We start from the raw sequence: 18884 nt of genomic DNA, 5'->3' as shown, positions 1-18884 counted from the left end.
TGGCTCCCCACTTGCTTTCACTAGGGAGGCACCAGGCAAAAACATTTCTCTTTTCCCAGCCCTTTATCCATGGCCTTTTAAAATGTGTGTGTGGTATTGTTTTTGTTTGTTACTATGGTGTGTATTTTTGTGTTTTTATATTGTAAACCACCACCCTGTGATCCTCAGATGAAGGACAGTATTGAAATTTTAACAACAACAACCTGATTTGTTCCACCACACCAAACTCCTTTTAAACAAAACTGGCATCTGAGCATGTGCAACGGTTGTACACACCTCCGGATGGAAGATTAGGTTTGAGGGAAATTGCACCAAGCAGCAGTATTTCCCAAGACATTATAGGACCCCTAAGAATTGTAGGTAAGATCATTTGTGCTTGGCTTCAAACACCAGCAGTGGGAGATTACTGGGTGCAAACAATAATGTGTGCTCTGCTTAAGTTGGTGGCCACCACCGCATCTTGTGATAGGAAGTTTCATAGTTAAAGCATGCCCTATACTGATTCGCCCATCATTCAGGTTCTTTGGATGGTTCTTCAAATATCTCTCTGTGTGTATTGGGCTGCAGGGATGTAGGAACAGAGGAAGCTGCCTTAGACTGCATATGCACTCCCATTTACTCTGCATCCAGTGCATCCCACAGCTTTTGGGGGAGGCAGTATACATACGTTGGCCACAATTCATATTCCTCCTTGTGTTTCTTATGAAATACTGCATCTTGATATGTTTTTTTTCTCCAAACCTGCTTTCATCTGGATTGGGAAAAAGAATGACCTTGTTGTATTTTAAGCTGGTAATGTCTACACAGCCTTTTATAGACCGAACTGGTCTATCTACCTCAGTACAGTCTACAGCGACTGGCAGTGGCTCTCCAGGGTTTCAGACAGGAAGTCTTCTCCAGCCCTACCTAGAGATGCCAGGGGTTGAACCTGGGACCTTCTGAATGCAGCCTATAAGGCCCTTAGAGCCAGTGTGGTGTAGTGGTTAAGAGCGGTGGACTCGTAATCTGGGGAACCGGGTTCGCTTCCCCGCTCCTCCACATGCAGCTGCTGGGTGACCTTGGGCTAGTCACACTTCTCTGAAATCTCTCAGCCTCACTCACCTCACAGAGTGTTTGTTGTGGGGGAGGAAGGGAAAGGAGAATGTTAGCTGCTTTGAGACTCCTTAGGGTAGTGATAAAGGGGGATATCAAATCCAAACTCTTCTTCTTCTTCTTAGAAATCAGAAATGGGACAAAGGGGGACAAAAGGGAGATGCACAGATGACTGAGAATACAGGGTTAAAATCAGTAACTTTATTCCTGTTTGGGAAGAGAAGTGAAAAAACAAAATGTAAAAAAACCCTCTGCTAACAAACAATTAAATTAATGTTCCTTTGTCCAACACTGCATTGCACTTTTAAGAAAATCTGGGCTCCTGAGAAACAGCCCCTCGTCCTGCATCTACATCCCCAGTTAACGTTTTGTTCCAAGGAGACATTGCAGCATATCCAATGGCAGCGGAAATATAATGGTAGAGTTCTTCTCAGCAGCGATGGTGGTCAGAGTCTGTAGGTAGCGAAGCTGGAGGGCTGCAGGAGACTCTGTGATCACGATGGCGGCTTCCTTCAAGGCCAGGGAGGAGTTCCTTTCACCTTCTGCTGCAATCACCTAGAAGGGAAGAAATTCCAGGTAAGGAGTTTGGAGTTTTACATCAGGGTGGCCTTATGTAACAGCTGCACCCATTCCTAAGTAAGTCAGACCTAGTCATAGAGATACATGCCACAGGCTAGGAATGAACTCATTCAGTTGAATGACTCTCACCTTATTTCGTTAATGAAAGCTAAGTCTGTCAGACATCTATAAAGAAAGTTAGCAAAAATGCGGAGGCAATGTTCTAAGGCTTATTAGGCAGATGTGGAGGTGCTGCTGTGATTAAGGACACTATAGTCAATCACTGTTGCTAGGCAATCAGAAGGAATGGGAGACATTTCCTCTATCTTCCCCACCTGAAAGGAATAATTATCTTCCCAGGAGTTGCTCACAGCAAAAAGTACGGGTACAGGAACAAATAAATGACACCTTGTGCCTTTAATGGCTGTGGGACTAGGAAAAAATGTAACAGTATGGAAACAGACTTGTGGGAAATGGAGACTTGGAGGGCCATATTTGGCCCTAGGGCCTGAGGTTCCCCAACCCAAATTTAAAGTCATAGACCCCAGGTTAATAGCCCTACAATGCCAATGTTGGCCTTTACTGTACTTCCTACTGCCCCTTTGCTGTCTTCTGGGTGATGAACTTTCTGGAAAGTCACCAGCTAAACCAAATCTATAGAACTCCTGTACCTTTGCTCTTGCTTCGCGGGTAGCTTCTGCTTCAGCGGCCATGGCTCTCTGGAGTTGGATGGGCAGCTTCACATCTTTGATCTCCACCCGCTCCACCTTTATGCCCCAGTCATCTGTAGCATCATCTAGTGTGACCTGTTTATTAAATATATATAGATATGCAGGAATGCACTTGTCCATCAAGATATTATTATGCAAGAGGTCAGGCTGGTCCAATGGAAGTCACAGAAGCTGGGATAAAAACAGGGAACTATATTAACCCCACGGGTCAAATGGTTATCTTTTCCCCACTCCTCCTGGACTACAGTTATGTCAGGTGACCTTTTTGCCCTTCAAAATCCCCTTCTGAAGCTCTGTTTGGAGTAGCACTTTGAAAAGGCCTGCAAGAGCATAAGATGAATCTGCTACATCAGCCAGTGTTCCATCTTGTCCAGCATCCAGGCCAACTAGATGCAGTGGTGGAATTTCCTGCTCTGGCACTGGGGTCGGAGAGCAGGTGGGAGCATGGCTGGCGCGTGTCCTGGGGGCGTGGCACGCCACCCGCAGGGGCATGGTGCGTGTCCAGGGGGCGTGGTGCACAGCCTGCAGGGGCATGGCGTGGAGGGGCAGCTGTGATGGCACCCCACCGGGATCATGGTGCTGGTGGCGGTGCTCTGCCCCTGCCCCCCCTTCCTCTGCCAGTGACTAGATGTCTTAGCCCACAAGCAGGACATGAGCACAACAGCACTCTGCCCACCTGCAATTCCCAGCATCTGGTATTCAGAGGGAGATTATCTCTGACAGTGGAGGTAGAACATAGCCATCAAGGCTAGCAGCCGTTTATAGTTTTGTCCTCAATGAATTTGACTAATCCCTTTTCAAAACCATCTAAGTTGGGGGCCATCACTGCTTCCTGTGGGAGCAAGCTCCATAGTTTAACCATGTGGTGCACGAAGAAGTCCTTTCTCTTATCTGCCCTGCATCTTCCAACATTCAGCCTCATTAAGGTCAACTCCTGTTGAGTGCTTTAATTCCAAACACCAACAGAATGCTACTGTTAGATTATATAGTTCCATCTCCAAGTAACGTATACCCTTCACACTATAGATAGACCAGTGCTTATAATCATGCTTATAATCCAAAGATGTTGTTTATCAACAAGCAGTCACATTCCAGCATTTCATGCATCTGAAATTAATTAAAAAACATGCCGTGTTCTACATGCTTTCTGCTTGTCCCGACATATAAGTCAAAGCTTTTTTTGTTAGTCATATCCCCTCAGAACAGACTTTCAATTCCATACTCCAAATGGGGACGTGAATCACCCCACAACTCAGCCGTTGCTGTCATACCTGCATGCTGTGGGCGATTTCCTCCCGGTCAGAGAGGATCTGAGAGAGGCTCTTGGTCCCAAGAACGTTCCTCAGTGTGGTCTGAGCCAGGAGCCGAGTGGCTGAGTCTGCATAAGCAACATTTGTCACAGAGAGGATGGCGTTCTGAACTCGGTAGTAAACCACACCGTCCACAAGAACCGTCACCGAATCTTTGGTAAGAATCTAGGGTAGAAGCAGGAGCAGGAGGAGTTACAAAATAAACCAATGAGTCAAAGCATGTTTCTAGTAGCAGCTGCTAAGAACATGTCAGGAGGAACCAACTGGAAGCAGATGAGTTATTAGACAATGATTCTATCTGGTATTCAAAAGAGATGAAAGAGGTCAAGGACCAGAAACACTTACTTCCTGGGGGGCTATATCAAATGACACAGTCCTCATGTCCACTGTGACAACATTGTCTATGCAGGGCAGGATTAAATAGATACCTGCAGGAAAAGAAATTATAACCACCACTGGAGATGTTGGTTTGCACAATTATAGTGAATTAATGCACTGTCCCCCTTGTTCAACAAACCTGCTAACTTCTTTTCCAGTTAGTAAAGTGACAGGGAAATGCATTGAAAACTGTCACGACCACACCATATATTAGCGCACAGCCAACCCTGAAGAATCCTGGGAGCTGTGGTTTACCCTCTGCAGAGCTGCAAACCCCAGAATCTTTAACAAACCACAGTTCCCAGGATTCCTTGGGGGAAGCCACATGCTTTAAATTAATTGTGTGGACCTGACCTAAATGAGATGGTCCTTGGAATCGTGGGTAGGCCAATGGCAAGGGTAAAAGAGAGGAGAAACTTGCAGCAAAATCCTGTTGTATGCTAGAACATAATGTAATACTCACCTGGGCCTTTTGCACCTTTTAGGATGTGTCCTAGTCTAAAGATGACAGCTCGCTGATATTCCATGACAATCTGAAATGGAGGGACAGCGGGGAGTCACATATAATATCCTAGAGAGTTTTTGCACCCCACACGTTTCAGATTATACTTTCCCACCAGTGGCTGGAGAGCAAGAGGAGCCGGGGCAACCACAGAGCACATAAAACTTTTACCACCCCCCTGCTCTGCTTTTGCTGCTGCTCCCTCTTGAAAGGAAGGGACACTCAGCAGCTGCCCTTGACACCACACTTCTTGGTGGAGTGGGGATTTTCAAAAACAAACAGTGGGGTGTTGTGAATTATTTTGGGACTATGGAGGGCGCTGTTAGTCTTTTTATTTTTATATATTAGTAAGTGGGAATATTTCTTTATTGTTTACATACTGCTAACTTTTTCCTATTACTATTATGTGTGTGTCTTGTTTTGTTTTGATTTGTTTTGTTTTGTCTTGTTTCCCTAATAAATTGTATGAAACAATGTGTTATTTGATTGCCACCACCACCCTTTTCTATGATGTAATGTATTTATGCATATACATTTCTTCAGTGTAAGTTGCTTTGAGATCTTTTGAGTGATAAGTGATTAATAAAGAAAATAATAATAATTTAATAAATGCAAATTATATTTGCAATGTCCATGCCTGCTGTTTACAGGGTAGAACAGCTGTCCCAGAAGTTTGAATAATGAAACATGGTGACTTTTGGCAATGCTTGAAGCTGGGTTATACAAGCAGTGGGGGCTGGTGCCCATTAAGACGGGTGGGACAGAATACAGGGAGCCCAACAGCAGGTAGCACCAGAACCAATGACAGGTGAGGCCATTCTACCTTCTTTTGAATTCTGCAAGGGCAATACTGAGATTGAAGAGGAGTAAGTTGACAGGCCGTGACCGCCCCCCCCCCAGTAGAAATGCAGTGGTACCTTGGTTTGCAACCATTTTGGATAACAACCACGTCAAACCCGGAAGTGCGTGTCCCTTTTTTAATACAACCCTTTTTTTTTTAACCCATTTTTTTGAAGAGGCCCCATTAGCGAAAGTGCACCTTGGGTTACAACCTGTTTTGGTTTGCAACCAGACCTCCGGAACAGATTATGGTTGTAAACCAAGGTACCACAGTAAAGAAGAAGACAGGCAGGTCCCATTTGCCCTAATGGACCATTTAACCCCTAGCGACCATAATAGCAGCGTAAAATCTCAGAAGCAGGACTGCTTCCCAATGAACTCTCTTCTTCTTCTTTACCTCAAAGCAGAGAAATGCGGACAAAGGGAAGGTCACAAGGAAGAGCAAGAACGAAAAGCAGACCAGGATCCAGCCACATGCCCCAAGGTCGCTGCTGGAGTTCTCTAGAGGTGAGGAGAGGCACACATATTTGGAATGTGTATATAGTTATGTTATTTCCGCTTGTTAAAAAAGAAAAGCAAAAATTCTGCAGCCGGAAGGGGAAAAAACAATGGTTGTGATCACTACAAAAATAAAACATTTGCCTGGGAAAACTTCTGGCCTTCCAGATATTATTATTACTGATTATCCTCCCTGCACCCAAAGGACCCAGGGTGAGTTACTACAGTTAAATCAGAATATTTTTTTAAAAAAACCATTTTAAAGCAACTTACAGAAATAAGGTGGGTCCTAAAAATGCGCATCGTGGGTGTCAAAAACTGTTGTCAGATTCCAACTCCTACCAGCCACAGGGAGGCCCACACGCTGCAGGATGAAAGCAAACGCCCTTCCCCGTTGCCTGTCCCTTAGTAAGGCAGACTGCTCTTTTACATGGCAGTTCCGTTTAGCCACCATAGCTATTTACTCATTTTTAAAGCGTTGGCTTCCACCTTCATAAATCTGCCTCACCGTTTAACCTGGCGATCTCCCGCTTCTCCCGGGCGTTCATCCCCTTAACCTCCACCAGGACACCGACCGACTTGCCCAGCTTGGCGGTTTGTTGCAGCCCCAGAACAACAGGCGCTCCGGATCAGAGCCCCGCTCCAGCTTGCTCGGGGTCGACGGCGGTTGCTCCACCAACGCTCGATCTGCCTCTCTTTCTTCCGCCCAGCCCGACTGCCCCTGACGACCCCCGACGGCTCCTCCTGGGTCCGCACTACACGTTGTCCCCTTGGCAGAGGGAACGCGCGACAGTCCGGCTTTGCGTTCGCTTTACAGCCCAATATTAGAAAGCGTATAGACGGCGCTCACTGAGCGCTTTGCCCCATGGAATCCACTGGGGAAGGAAGGCCAGTCATTCAGCCGCCTAGGGTGCAAACCTCAAAGGGGGCACAGTTTTATAGAGATGCGTTTTTTGTTATATCTTATAAATTTCTGACAACGCTTTTCTTTTTACCTTTTGAAGAATTTCATCATATCTACCCGTTTTTGGAAATTGAAGTTAGAAAAGCGGGGGCGGGCGGGCAGGCGCAAGTACCGGTACTTCGCCTTCCCTAGGGCGCAAAATAGTCTGGCGCCGGCGCTGCTGAGAACTTGGTTAACACGCGCTGGATCGCTCAGGTTTGCTTACTTGGGAGTGCAGCCCCTCTTGGGGCTTCCTTACTTCCTAGTAAACGCGCCCAGGACTGGGCTGTAACAACAACAGCTACAGCTTCTGGTTGGCTGCTGTGGGGACAGGATGCTGGGACTTTGGCCTAATCCAGTGGACTCTTCTTATGTCACTATTTTAACAAGGCAATCCTATGCATTCTATTCGGAAGTAAAAGCCTCATTAAGTTTAATTATTATTATTATTATTATTTATTTATTTATTTATTTATTTATACCCCGCCCTCCCCAGCCAAGGCCGGGCTCAGAGCGGCTTACAAGCAATAATAAAAACAAGATGAGTGATTACAACTTAAAAACAAAAATAAAATACAACATTAAAATAATGGAACATTAAAACATTAAAATGAAGCCTCATTGCAGGAGAAGGAAAAGAAAAAAGAAAAAAGGGGGGGGGGAATCAAATTGGCTCCAATCCAAAGGCCAGGCGGAACAACTCTGTCTTACAGGCTCTGCGGAAAGAAATCAGATCCTGCAGGGCCCTGGTCTCATGAGACAGAGCGTTCCACCAAGTTGGGGCCAGTGCTGAAAAGGCCCTGGCTCTGGTTGAAGCCAATCTAACTTCCTTAGGGCCTGGGACCACTAGGGTGTTGTTATTTATGGACCTTGAGTTTAATGGGGTTTAATCCAAGGTACAAGACTTCAATCTCTTCCTCCCCACCTGCAGTGCTAATATTCTAGAAAAAGAGGTGCCAGAACTCATCATGAATGGCAATTGCGTCCACCTGAGAGGTGCCGGAACTGAGTTCCTGTGAGTTCCCCCTTTAAAAAAGCTCCTGCCCGCCTGCCCCTCCACCAGAGCAGCCAGTTTAAACTGCTTAGAGCATGGTTAGGCAAACTAAGGCCCCGGGGGCCAAATCTGGCTCAGTCACCTTCTAAATCCAGCCTGTGGACAATCAGGGAATCAGTGTGTTTTTACATGAGTAGAATGTGTGCTTTTATTTAAAATGCACCTCTGGGTTATTTGTGGGGCATAGGAATGTGTTCTTTTTTCTTCTTCTTCAAAATATAGCCCGGCCCCCCACAAGGTCTGAGGGACAGTGGACTGGTCCCCTGCTGAAAAAAATTGCTGACCCCTGGCTTAGAGCACTGGTTCTCAATGCTTGTGGCAGGAGAGGGAGGCAAGGAGAGAGTGGGAAGATTCATAAACATTTTAACATTTCACTGTAGTGCAGTATTGTATCAAAATGTTTATTTTATTTGCAGAATATGGATAAATGTCTTTTCAAAATGAGAGCAAGATCATCAGGCGATACTGAGGACAATCCTAGCTGTGATCCAGAATCACTCTTTGAACACAGTGGAGAAGACTTACTTAATTTGAAACATATTTAAGGTGCTTATATAAAAAGATCATTTATCATTATAGTTTGGGAATGACTCATGTTCTTTTGTAGCTGCATTTCTGGATGTCCTGTGATCCTGTTATAAAGTAGTTGTGTTGTAGATTATAAATCAAGCAGTGCTGGGAGTTGTTTCTTTTCATTTCCCCAAGTATTTTGTATCAGTCAAAAAACTGGTATGGTGTGTGAGCAATTTTTTATTCTGAAGGTGTTGCCTGGAGAAAAAAGTATGAGAAGCACTGGCTTAGATGGTTGTTTACATTGCTGCTGCTGCTGTGCAGTATATAAACGTTGTTATATAAAACTAAATACAGTAAACCAAGAGCACTTTAAAGACTAACAAATTTATTGTGGGATAAGCTTTTGTGGGCTGGATTCTAGTCATCAAAAAGTATCGAGTTATTATTATCAGTTATATTATGATCAGTTAAATTTGTATCCGGCCCTTTCTCTTTAAAGCAGCCTAGGACAGCAAACAGGGGCGCGGGTGGCACTGTGGGTTAAACCACAGAGCCTAGGACTTGCTGATCAGAAGGTCGGCAGTTCGAATCCCCATGACTGGGTGAGCTCCCGAAGCTCGGTCCCCGCTCCTGCCCACCAAGCAGTTCGAAAGCACATCAAAGTGCAAGTAGATAAATAGGTACCGCTCCGGCAGGAAGGTAAATGGCGTTTCCGTGCGCTGGTTTGCCAAAAGCAGCTTAGTCATGCTGGCCACATGACCCAGAAGCTGTATGCCGGCTCCCTCGGCCAATAAAGCGAGATGAGCGCCGCAACCCCAGAGTCGGTCACGACTGGACTTAATGGTAAGGGTCCCTTTACCTTTACCTAGGACAGCAAACATCAAAATGCTAGAGCAATGCAATTTAAAGCAAAATAAAAACGTATTTTAAACATTTTATAACAATGCAAAACTATTTTTAAAAAAACAACCACTTAGGACATCTAAAAACATCTAGAAGCAATCACCTGGCCTCACAGTTATTAATTTCACGTTTGCTGTGGCCAGTATCCAACAGTCACCACATGCCTGGGTAAACAGGAATGTTTTAAAATTCCTCCTGCTAGCTAATAATGCACCTCACCAGGGAGGACATTGCACAATGGGAAAACACCACTGAGAAGGCCGTATGGCAAGTCAACACTAGTGATCAGGGGCTACTTTGATTCCCCCCCCCACTTCTTTGTACAGGATCAGGACATTTCCCAACAAATGCAGTACTGATGGAGATAACCAGGGATTGAACCTGGGGCTATAAGAATACACTGCAGATGCTCTACCACTGATGTAGCTCACTTTCCCTTTCATATAGGAACTTAGGGAGCTGTCTTATACCAAGTCAGACTATTGGTCCATCTAGCTCAGTACTGCCTACACTGGCTGGCAGTGGCTGTCTGGGGTTTCTGACATGTTTCAGTCCTATCCAGAGAGGCCAGGCGTTGAACATTGGACCTCCTGTCTGCAAGGCAGAAGCTCTGCCACCAAGCAAATAACCCCTTCTCTATCAAGCAGGGTGTGAATGCCACAACACTCCTAAGTTTGTCACCAGCATCTGACATACTGATCTGATATACTGCTGCCAAACATGGAGGTTCCACTTGTCTTGATTTAGAACTATTAATCTGACCTCTTCTCTTTTCAATTAATTTGTCTAATCCTTTTAAAAAATTAAAAACGCTGTCTAAGCTATTAACAACCAGCAGTGTTTCCATCAAGTAATTCTCATTAGAATCCAGTTGGCCACTATGAGAATGGAATGCTGGATTAGACCTGCATCCAGCCGGGCTCTTCCAACTCTCCCCAGAAGGTGGCAGTGCAGGACTATGTTTTAAGAGGATAAGTGTAAGCAAAAGGCACATGGTGCTTCCTGACTTCCAGTTCTCATCTTGCTGGCTGTGCAATTGCACTAAAGCAGAAGTGGGGGGACCAGCAATGTATAGGCAACCCTACATTGTGGGGGGGACGGGACGGACGAGATGACCCTTAAGGCCATTTCCAACTCTACAATTCTATGATACTTTTGCTTAGGAGAGGAAAGGGGGAATTATTTAAAGGGTGGGTCTAGCCTCCTTAGTTCTTATCTTGGCGGTCTCAGGTTTGTAACCAATGTTAGTCCTACTCAAAGAAGACCCAGCAGCAAGGATTACACCCAGCAGCCAGGCTCCCTAGTCACTTAAACTGGGTCTTCCCAGTGGCTCCCAGAATTAGCACGCATTTATATATGCATTTTAATAAAATTCACATTTCAGAACATAAGAAGAGTCCTGCTGGATCAGGCAAGTGGCCCACCTAGTCCAGCATCCTGTGGCCACCTAGATACCTGTGGAAAGCCCACAAGCAGGACCCAAACCGAAGCAGCACTCTTTCCTCCTGCAGTTTCCAGCAGCTGGTATAATAATAATAATAATTTATTATTTATACCCCACCCATCTGGCTGGGTTTCCCCAGCAACTCTGGGCGGCTTCCAGCAGAACACTAAAATACAATAACCTATTAAACATTAAAAGCTTCCCCGAAGAGGGCTGCCTTCAAATGTCTTCCAAATGTCATATAGTTGTTTATTTCTTTGACATCTGATGGGAGGGCGTTCCACAGGGCAGGTGCCACTACCGAGAAGGCCCTCTGCCTGGTTCCCTGTAACTTGGCTTCTCGCAGCAAGGGAACCACCAGAAGGCCCTCAGCGCTGGACCTCTGTGTCTGGGCAGAATGATGGAGGTGGAGAGGCTCCTTCAGGTATACTGGACCGAGGCTGTTTAGGGCTTTAAAGGTCAGCAGCAACACTTTGAATTTTGCTTGGAAATGTACTGGGAGCCAGTGTAGGTCTTTCAAGACTGGTGTTATGAGGTCTTGGCGGCCGCTCCCAGTCACCAGTCTAGCTGCCGCATTCTGGATTAGTTGTAGTTTCCGGGTCACCTTCAAAGGTAGCCCCACGTAGAGCGCATTGCAGTAGTCCAAGCGAGAAATAACTAGAGCATGCACCACTCTGGTGAGACAGTCTGTGGGCAAGTAGGGTCTCAGCCTACGTACCAGATGGAGCTGATAAACAGAATTGACCTGCATCTCCATGGACAGCTGCAAGTCCAGAATGACTCCCAGGCTGTGCACCTGGTTCTTCAGGGGAATATTTACCTCATTCAGGACCAGGGAGTCCTCCACACCCGCCCGCCTCCTGTCCCCCAAAAACAGTACTTCTGTCTTGTCAGGATTCAACCTGCCTCTGACCATGGCAGCGGAGCATATGGCTAGTAGCCATAGCCTTATCCTTGGTGCAATTTAAAAATCCATCCAAATTGGTGGCCAGCACTGCCTCTTGTGGGAGTTCATAACTGAACTCTTTGATGTGTGAAGGGTGGCATTCTTTTATCTGTCCTGAATCTTACAACATTCAGTTTCATGAGAGGCCTCCAAGTTTTAGGGCCTAGGGGCTTTTTTTTTTGCAGAGCAGACAGAAGGTGACTGACAGATGAGCAGATTGTTTGAACAATGCAACAATAAAACAACACAATCCTAAAAGGCCTTAACCAAATAAATACTCATTGAAGCAAAACAGACCTAAGAACCTGCTTCAAAGTGGGCAATAGAGGAGAGCAAAAGCCTTTCTTTTGGGGAGCTCCACAATAAAGAAAGACCCTCTCCCTTATGCCCACCAAACAAACTTGATCACTGTATGGGACAGCTGCATATTCCTGCATTGTGGCAATGTGGGCAATTCAGAGGGTTAATTAAGTTTTACCCAAAGCAGGTTTGAAGAGGAATGGCATGTCAAGAGTTATAGCATATTCAGTAGAAGATGAAAAGAACCACCGTTAATTTTGTCACTTGAATAATAATAATAATAATAATAATAATATTTTATTTATACCCCGCCCATCTGGCTGGGTTTCCCCAGCCACTCTGGGCGGCTGCCAACAAAACACTAAAATACAATAACCTATTAAACATTAAAAGCTTCCCTAAACAGGGCTGCCTTCAGATGTCTTCTAAAAGTTTGGTAGCTATTTTTCTCTTTGACATCTGGTGGGAGGGCGTTCCATAGGGCGGGAGGCTACAAAACTACAAACAAAGACTACAAAACTCATTATGCACTGTGTACAAAGTTTATTTGGAAAAAACGACGATCATAACAAAGCACAAATGATACCTGAAAAATGAGCATATATTCCAAGGAAATCCATCTAGGCCAGGAAAAAGGAAAGCAATTAAATTTATATGGTAAACCATTTAGAGGCACCAAGCAAAACGGGGTAGTGAGCCAAAGAGTTAATCTCTAATTAAATGACTCTCTGGTTTCATGATAAGAACATCCACCCCAGATATTTTTCTTGTTCCATGATCATCCATGTCATGACTCTAAACAGAAATGTAGATTTGGGGGGAAAGCAACCTCACCTTATGAGCATGTTTGGCAAGAAAACTCTGATCATGTATGAAGGTGGCATCTTCAGGGAATGAGGTCAGATGAGCCCTCAGGCAACATAACTCTTCTAAGACTGTTCCAGCACTACTGAAGCCCTGAAGGTACATAGCTCTTAATAAAGAGTCCATAGTCAACTTTCTGGCAAGAGCAGATCTATCCCTGAGAGTTCACTTAGGAGGTACATCTTATGCATTCTCAGATGTGAGCACTGTTGCTTATTCAGGCTCAAAACCACAAAACTATAATGCAGGGTGAGTGTGTGTGTGTGTGTGTGTTTATGCATGTATGTAGTACAGTGGTACCTCAGGTTACATATGCTTCAGGTTACATACGCTTCAGGTTACACACTCTGCTAACCCAGAAATAGTGCTTCAGGTTAAGAACTTTGCTTCAGGATAGGAACAGAAATCAGGCTTTGGCGGTGCGGCAGCAGGAGGCCCCATTAGCTAAAGTGGAGCTTCAGGTTAAGAACAGTTTCAGGTTTTGGGTTTTTTAAAGTTTTTTTTTTAAATAAATGAATTTTATTAGTATTTTCCACACAACAACACGAAAGATATCAAAAGATAACAATACACAACACACAAAAATCAACATTCGAAAACTAAAAAAGACAACAAAAACAAAACAAAAAACCCAAACAAAGCCATATCTTACAAGTTAATATTATAAACACTAAAACAACAACAAGATATTAACTTCCACCAGTCCCACGGCACCTCCTTTATCTCTCATTCTGTCTTCCTGTTTTCCTGTTTTTTTATCCTCTCTATCCTAACATCTAGATATAAATCCTTCTTTCATATCCTTTCACTTCACAAGGTTATTCCAGACTCAGCCAGATTTCTGCCCTCGAACCTTGACTTTTGAGGTATTCATTTAGGCACTCCCATTCTTTTTTTACTTCACTTTTTGGTTTTTGTCTTATTATATCTGTCAATTTGGCTAATTCTAAGTATTCTGAGAGCTTACATAGCCACTCTCCCCTAGTGGGTAACTGAAAAAAGAACATGCCCAAGGATTAAGACATTCTGGGAGATGATTTATAACGAAATGAAAAAGGTATTCAAATATACCTTCCTGAAGAAACCAGAGGCCTTTCTCCTGGGCATGGTCAGCCAATAGGTGCTAAAGAAGGATAGAACTTTTTTTATGTATGCAACAACAGCAGCAAGAATACTCATCGCGGAGTATTGGAAGACACAATATTTACCCATCAGGGAAGAATGGCAGATGAAGTTGATGGACTATATGGAACTGGCAGAAATGACTGGCAGAATCCGAGACCAGGGAGAAGAGTCGGTGGAATAAGACTGGAAAAAGTTTAAAGACTATTTACAGAAACACTGCAAAATTAATGAATGTTAGAAGAATGTTGGAATGAAGTTATATGGCTTTAGTAGAAATGTTATAAGGAATTAAGTATAAATAGATTAATAGAACATTAAAGGAAAAATAAGGTTAGAATGTGTTAAGATAATTATAGGATAGAAAACAGAGGAAGATGGAAAGGAATTGCTGAAACAACTAACAGAAGTGGAATACAAAAAGGGAGGTGTGAGGAGGTCGTGGAAATAAGTGAATGAAGGATAAGATACTGAAATTGTTTGATGTGTTTTAAACTGTTTTTGTTTGGCTATGTTAGTTTAATGTGTCAGTGTTATGTAATGTTTTTGTATTGTATTGTTCTTTTTTTGTAGTGTTGTGTTTAAATTGTTGGAAAAGTAATAAATATTATTTTCAAAAAAAAAAAAAAGAAGGAAAAAGAAATGAAAAGAAAAAAGAACAGTTTCAGGTTAAGAACGGACCTTCGAAATGAATTAAGTACTTAACCCGAGGTACCACTGTATGTTTGTATGAAAACATCCAATATTTGTTTGTTTAAGTGAAACCAACAGCAGCCTTACCAGAATAAATCATAAGCAGGTGTTCCATGAAGAACTATTCATCTAGATCAGTGTTTTTCAACCACTGTTCCACGGCACACTAGTGTGCCGCGAGATGTTGCCTGGTGTGCCGTGGGAAAAATTGAAAAATTCGAAAGATTTTTTAAAAAGTCAAATTTTCGCCCACTAGGCGGGCGCCAGACTGTGTCCACCCTATTTTCCATCCATCCTGGGTGGGGATCAGATCGGATGGGATCGGATGAGAGCGGACAGGCGGTCCGCTCTCATCCGATTCCCCATAGAGAGCAGCGGGGCTCTGACATCTCCCTCTCCGCACACAGTGGTGGTGTGCCTCGTGATTTTTTTCATGAAACAAGTGTGCCTTTGCCCAAAAAAGGTTGAAAAACACTGATCTAGATCAGCAGAATGGACAATCCCTTTGGAGGGCGTTTCCTGTATGCCTAATGTTTATTTTGGAGAGGGAAGCCCATATTTGGGGCACCTGAATGCACTTAAAGGGATATCTATTTTGAGTTTGAATTGGATCATTCACTGATAACTGCCTGCAGTCAGCGCAGCTGTAGACCAGAACGTCACTTTCTGATGAAGTCCAAAGAGCATTAGATATGAGTCTAGCAACCTTATTCTTGTGTACTATGCAGTGAACCAAACTTGCAAATAGGCTGAAGGTGGTTAAGAATGATATATAGCCTGATACGTGAAGTACCAACTTTAGATAGCTCATCAAGGTCGCAGGGAGATTCCTCTTTTCCTTCTGATAAGAATGACTAATTAGCAACATATTCCCATGAATACTGTGTTCTATCAGCTGTTACAGCGGGCAAGGTTCCCTGGGAAGGGGAATTGTTGAACCGCTCTGAGCATAGGAGCCAATTCCTAGGGGCTAAGGTCTGTTTGGGCCACCCCAATAACATATTTGAGGGGGACAGCCCACCCACTCCCAAAGGTGATGGGCATTGGTGCACATGTGTGATTGATTATGTGAGGCAGAACTTACCTGCACCCCCCTATTTTGTTCAAGTTGGCACCCCTGACTCTGAGAATTGTAGTTCCTTGTGAGGAAAGGGGACTACTCTCAGCACCCTTGGCAAAGCTCCCAGAATTCTTCAGAAGAATGCTTAAGTAGCATCATAGTGCTTTAAATGTATGGTGTGAATGGTGCCATAATATGCAAGACCTTGTATGCTCTCAAGACCGATTGAAATAGAGAAGCAGGCCAATTCAGCCACTGGCATGAGACCCTAAGAACTGAATTGGGGATAATTTTGTAAGCTGTTTCCCAGCCACAATTCTCACCTCAGGAGACACTGATGTCCAGCACAAACATGCCTGCCACACACCGCTTTCTGCCACTGTATAACAAGGCTCAGCATTGAAAGCCAGCCAGCCATTCATAATGAAGTTTTCAGCTGGTAAATTCCAATACCCCTGCAAAGTCAACATTCAACCTTGTTGCTTGGGAGCGAGATCCACGAGGGGAGCTTGGTTGGTAGCATAAATAGAACAATGTCCTCACTACTCTCTTCCTTTTTCTCCCTGATTATTGGCAGCGACCAGAAGAGCTATTATTATTATTATTATTATTATTATTATTATTATCATTATCATTATTATTAATTCTATGCAGCCTAATATTTTAAAGAAAAACATCTCAAAGCAGTTTACAACACATCAAAACATCAAATAAAACAATCCGGAGTAAAACATTGCTGAAGGAAGTCAGATACATTCACAGCAACATAAGTAACAGGAAACTAAAGTATTATCTTAAAGATTTCAAAACAAAACATTACAAAGGAAGTTGACTGCAGATGCACATTTAATGCAACGAAGTTAATAAAAACAAATTTATCTCAAACAATTCAAAAGAAAGCATTACTAAAAGATGTCAGATATATAATGCACATTTAAAACACCACGATTTGCAGAAGAATAAATGATGTATTATCGTGAGCATAGAACGTACTGTATTTTTCGCTCTATAAGACGCACCAGACCACAAGACACACCTAGTTTTTGGAGGAGGAAAACAAGAAAATAAATATTCTGAATGTCAGAAGCCAGAACAGCAAGAGGGATCGCTGCGCAGTGAAAGCAGCAATCCCTCTTGCTGTTCTGGCTTCTGTGATAGCTGTGCAGCCTGCATTCGCTCCATAAGACGCACTCACATTTCCTCTTACTTTTTAGGAGGGAAAAAGTGAGTCTTATAGAGCAAAAAATATGGTATCTACTGCTGTTGCTGCAATCCTTCCAATGGTGATTCATGGTGGGTGGCAGCTGCAGAAGCACAGGCTCAATGACCTGGGTCTGCACTAAGAGAAAGGCTCAGCTTTTGTAGTTGGAGTCAGTCAGGGCCCTTTCTTCCCAGGCCAGGTAGGGAAAAGATCTCCAAGACAGGGTGTAGGCAGGGCTCACAGCGAAGATGCAATCATGCCGTTTTTTAAAAAAAGGATTGACTGTTCTGTTTCTACCCCCACCTCAAAAGCAGCAACATTAACTAGCAAATCTTGCTTGTGGGTCAAGGGGTGTGATGGGCTTATTCAGGCAGTAAGTTCCTGTATCAGAGACCTCACTGGGGATCTATAGAGAAGCAGAATGAACAGTAGATTTCTGTCCTCCCAACCTCCCTTTCTACTTACAACAGGTCCAAGTATGACCCTGGCTGTCAGCTTCCCTCTCTGTCTCAGTGTTGCTGATTCAGCAGCGATGAAGAGGAGGATCGGGACAAAACTCACCTTGCATTCAGACATGGGTAATATTGTGTTGATTTTCCTGATTATAATGCTCTTTCTTCTGTTTCATTTAATAATGTTCCTTTTACACTGCAGTACCTGTTGCATGATGTAACTGTGGCTTTTTGACTGATATACCTGCATGTTACCCTCATTCACGTCAGTGGGTGTGGTTTGAAACAACAACAAACTTCACTGGAAAATGTTGCCGATCTGCCACCCTTTTCACACCTGTGATTCTGTTCCATGAAAACAGCAAGGAAGAACTGCATGCCAGTTTACCCCCCCCCCACACACACATTCCATGACTTTACTCCTGCAATATTCTGGGTTATTGGAGTTGCCAGCTTATTTGGGAGGGGGAGAGCCACAATCATTAAAATGAGTGCTAAACTTCCACTAGTTTTCGTTAGATTTCTGAAGAGGGCATTTAACTGTGTGAAAGTTCAGATATAATGCAGAAAGTAACAGTTAGGGGGAACATCAGGGAAACGAAATAAACTGCAGTCTAGAATTAGTCATCTCCACCCATCATTGCCTCTGATGGGCTCCCTGCCTTCTGCCCATCAATCCAGTGGGCATAAGCTGCCTCAGTGAATTATGCAGTGGGGAAAGCACTTTCCCATTATGCCTTTGGCACACCTTCATAGGGGCTAGGTCAGGTGCTACATGCAATCAAAACAAATGACTGTTCTCTTTTACACACACACACACACACACACACACTCCCCTCCATCCTGCTGACTCTCCCTCTCTCATAACACTAGAGCCGTGGTCACCCAATGAAGCTGAATATTGAGTGATTCAGGATAGACAAGAGAAAGAGCACTTCACACAGTCGATCTATTGAATTCCTTCCCACTGGATGTAGTGATGGTAACCAACTTGGATGGTTAAAAGACAGTAGACGACAAATCCATGGAGGCTTTCAGTGGCTATCAGCATGGACATCTGAGAGCAAGATGCCTGGAATAGATGGGTCACTGGCTTGGCCAAGGAGACTGTTCTTACAAATTTTAAACTGCACGTTTCTCTGGGCAGGGAACTGTATGGTGCTGTATGACTAATGCAGAGTAATGCTCTGGTCTGGAGTAACCCTTGCCGTGGGGGCAGCGGGTAGAAACATCGAATGCAACAGCAGATTAAATAAAGATATTTATTTATTAAAATAACAATACAGTAATCATGTGAAAGAATATATGTTTTAGACTTATACTTTGATAGGGAGAGGGAGGTAAAAAAGAGAGAGAGAAACATCGAATGCAACAGCAGATTAAATAAAGATATTTATTTATTAAAATAACAATACAGTAATAATGTGAAAGAATATATGTTTTAGACTTATACTTTGATAGGGAGAGGGAGGTAAAAAAG

The 18884-nt window shown here is 43.7% G+C and overlaps 1 protein-coding gene and 1 long non-coding RNA gene across 4 annotated transcripts; one reads left to right on the top strand and one right to left on the bottom strand.

Moving 5' to 3' along the window:
- Positions 1 to 1271: 1271 nt before the first annotated feature.
- Positions 1272 to 6606, bottom strand: LOC310698613 (stomatin-like). Of its 3 annotated transcripts, XM_083486041.1 has the most exons (7): positions 6418 to 6606; positions 5809 to 5912; positions 4533 to 4602; positions 4037 to 4119; positions 3653 to 3856; positions 2322 to 2456; positions 1272 to 1647 (listed from the first exon to the last, which is right to left on the bottom strand). In XM_083486041.1, the coding sequence occupies exons 1-7, from the start codon at positions 6455 to 6457 to the stop codon at positions 1453 to 1455; spliced, it is 831 nt and encodes a 276-aa protein (XP_083342167.1). In that variant the 5' UTR covers positions 6458 to 6606; the 3' UTR covers positions 1272 to 1452. The 3 variants fall into 3 exon arrangements, with proteins under 3 accessions (XP_083342167.1, XP_083342168.1, XP_083342169.1); XM_083486042.1 differs by lacking the exon at positions 5809 to 5912 and having other exon boundaries at positions 6183 to 6604; XM_083486043.1 differs by lacking the exon at positions 5809 to 5912 and having other exon boundaries at positions 6418 to 6602.
- Positions 5840 to 18685, top strand: LOC310698661. The gene is made up of 3 exons (XR_014521671.1): positions 5840 to 5918; positions 17423 to 17530; positions 18278 to 18685. It is a non-coding gene; the product is annotated as an uncharacterized lncRNA (long non-coding RNA).
- Positions 18686 to 18884: the final 199 nt, after the last annotated feature.

This window comes from Podarcis liolepis, assembly GCF_965112155.1.
Source record: "Podarcis liolepis genome assembly, chromosome: Z".
NCBI classification, from domain to species: domain Eukaryota; kingdom Metazoa; phylum Chordata; class Lepidosauria; order Squamata; family Lacertidae; genus Podarcis; species Podarcis liolepis.
Note: the sequence above shows the minus strand (reverse complement) of the source record. Positions and strands in the feature narration are given on the sequence as shown.

Coding starts and splice junctions, on each gene's coding strand:
- LOC310698613 (XM_083486041.1), bottom strand. CDS start 6,457: ATGAACGCCCGGGAGAAGCGGGAGATCGCCAGGTTAAACG. Junction 5,913..6,417: donor GGAGATCGCCAGGTTAAACG/GTGAGGCAGATT, acceptor CCTCACCTCTAG/AGAACTCCAGCAGCGACCTT. Junction 3,857..4,036: donor TTGATATAGCCCCCCAGGAA/GTAAGTGTTTCT, acceptor CTTCTACCCTAG/ATTCTTACCAAAGATTCGGT.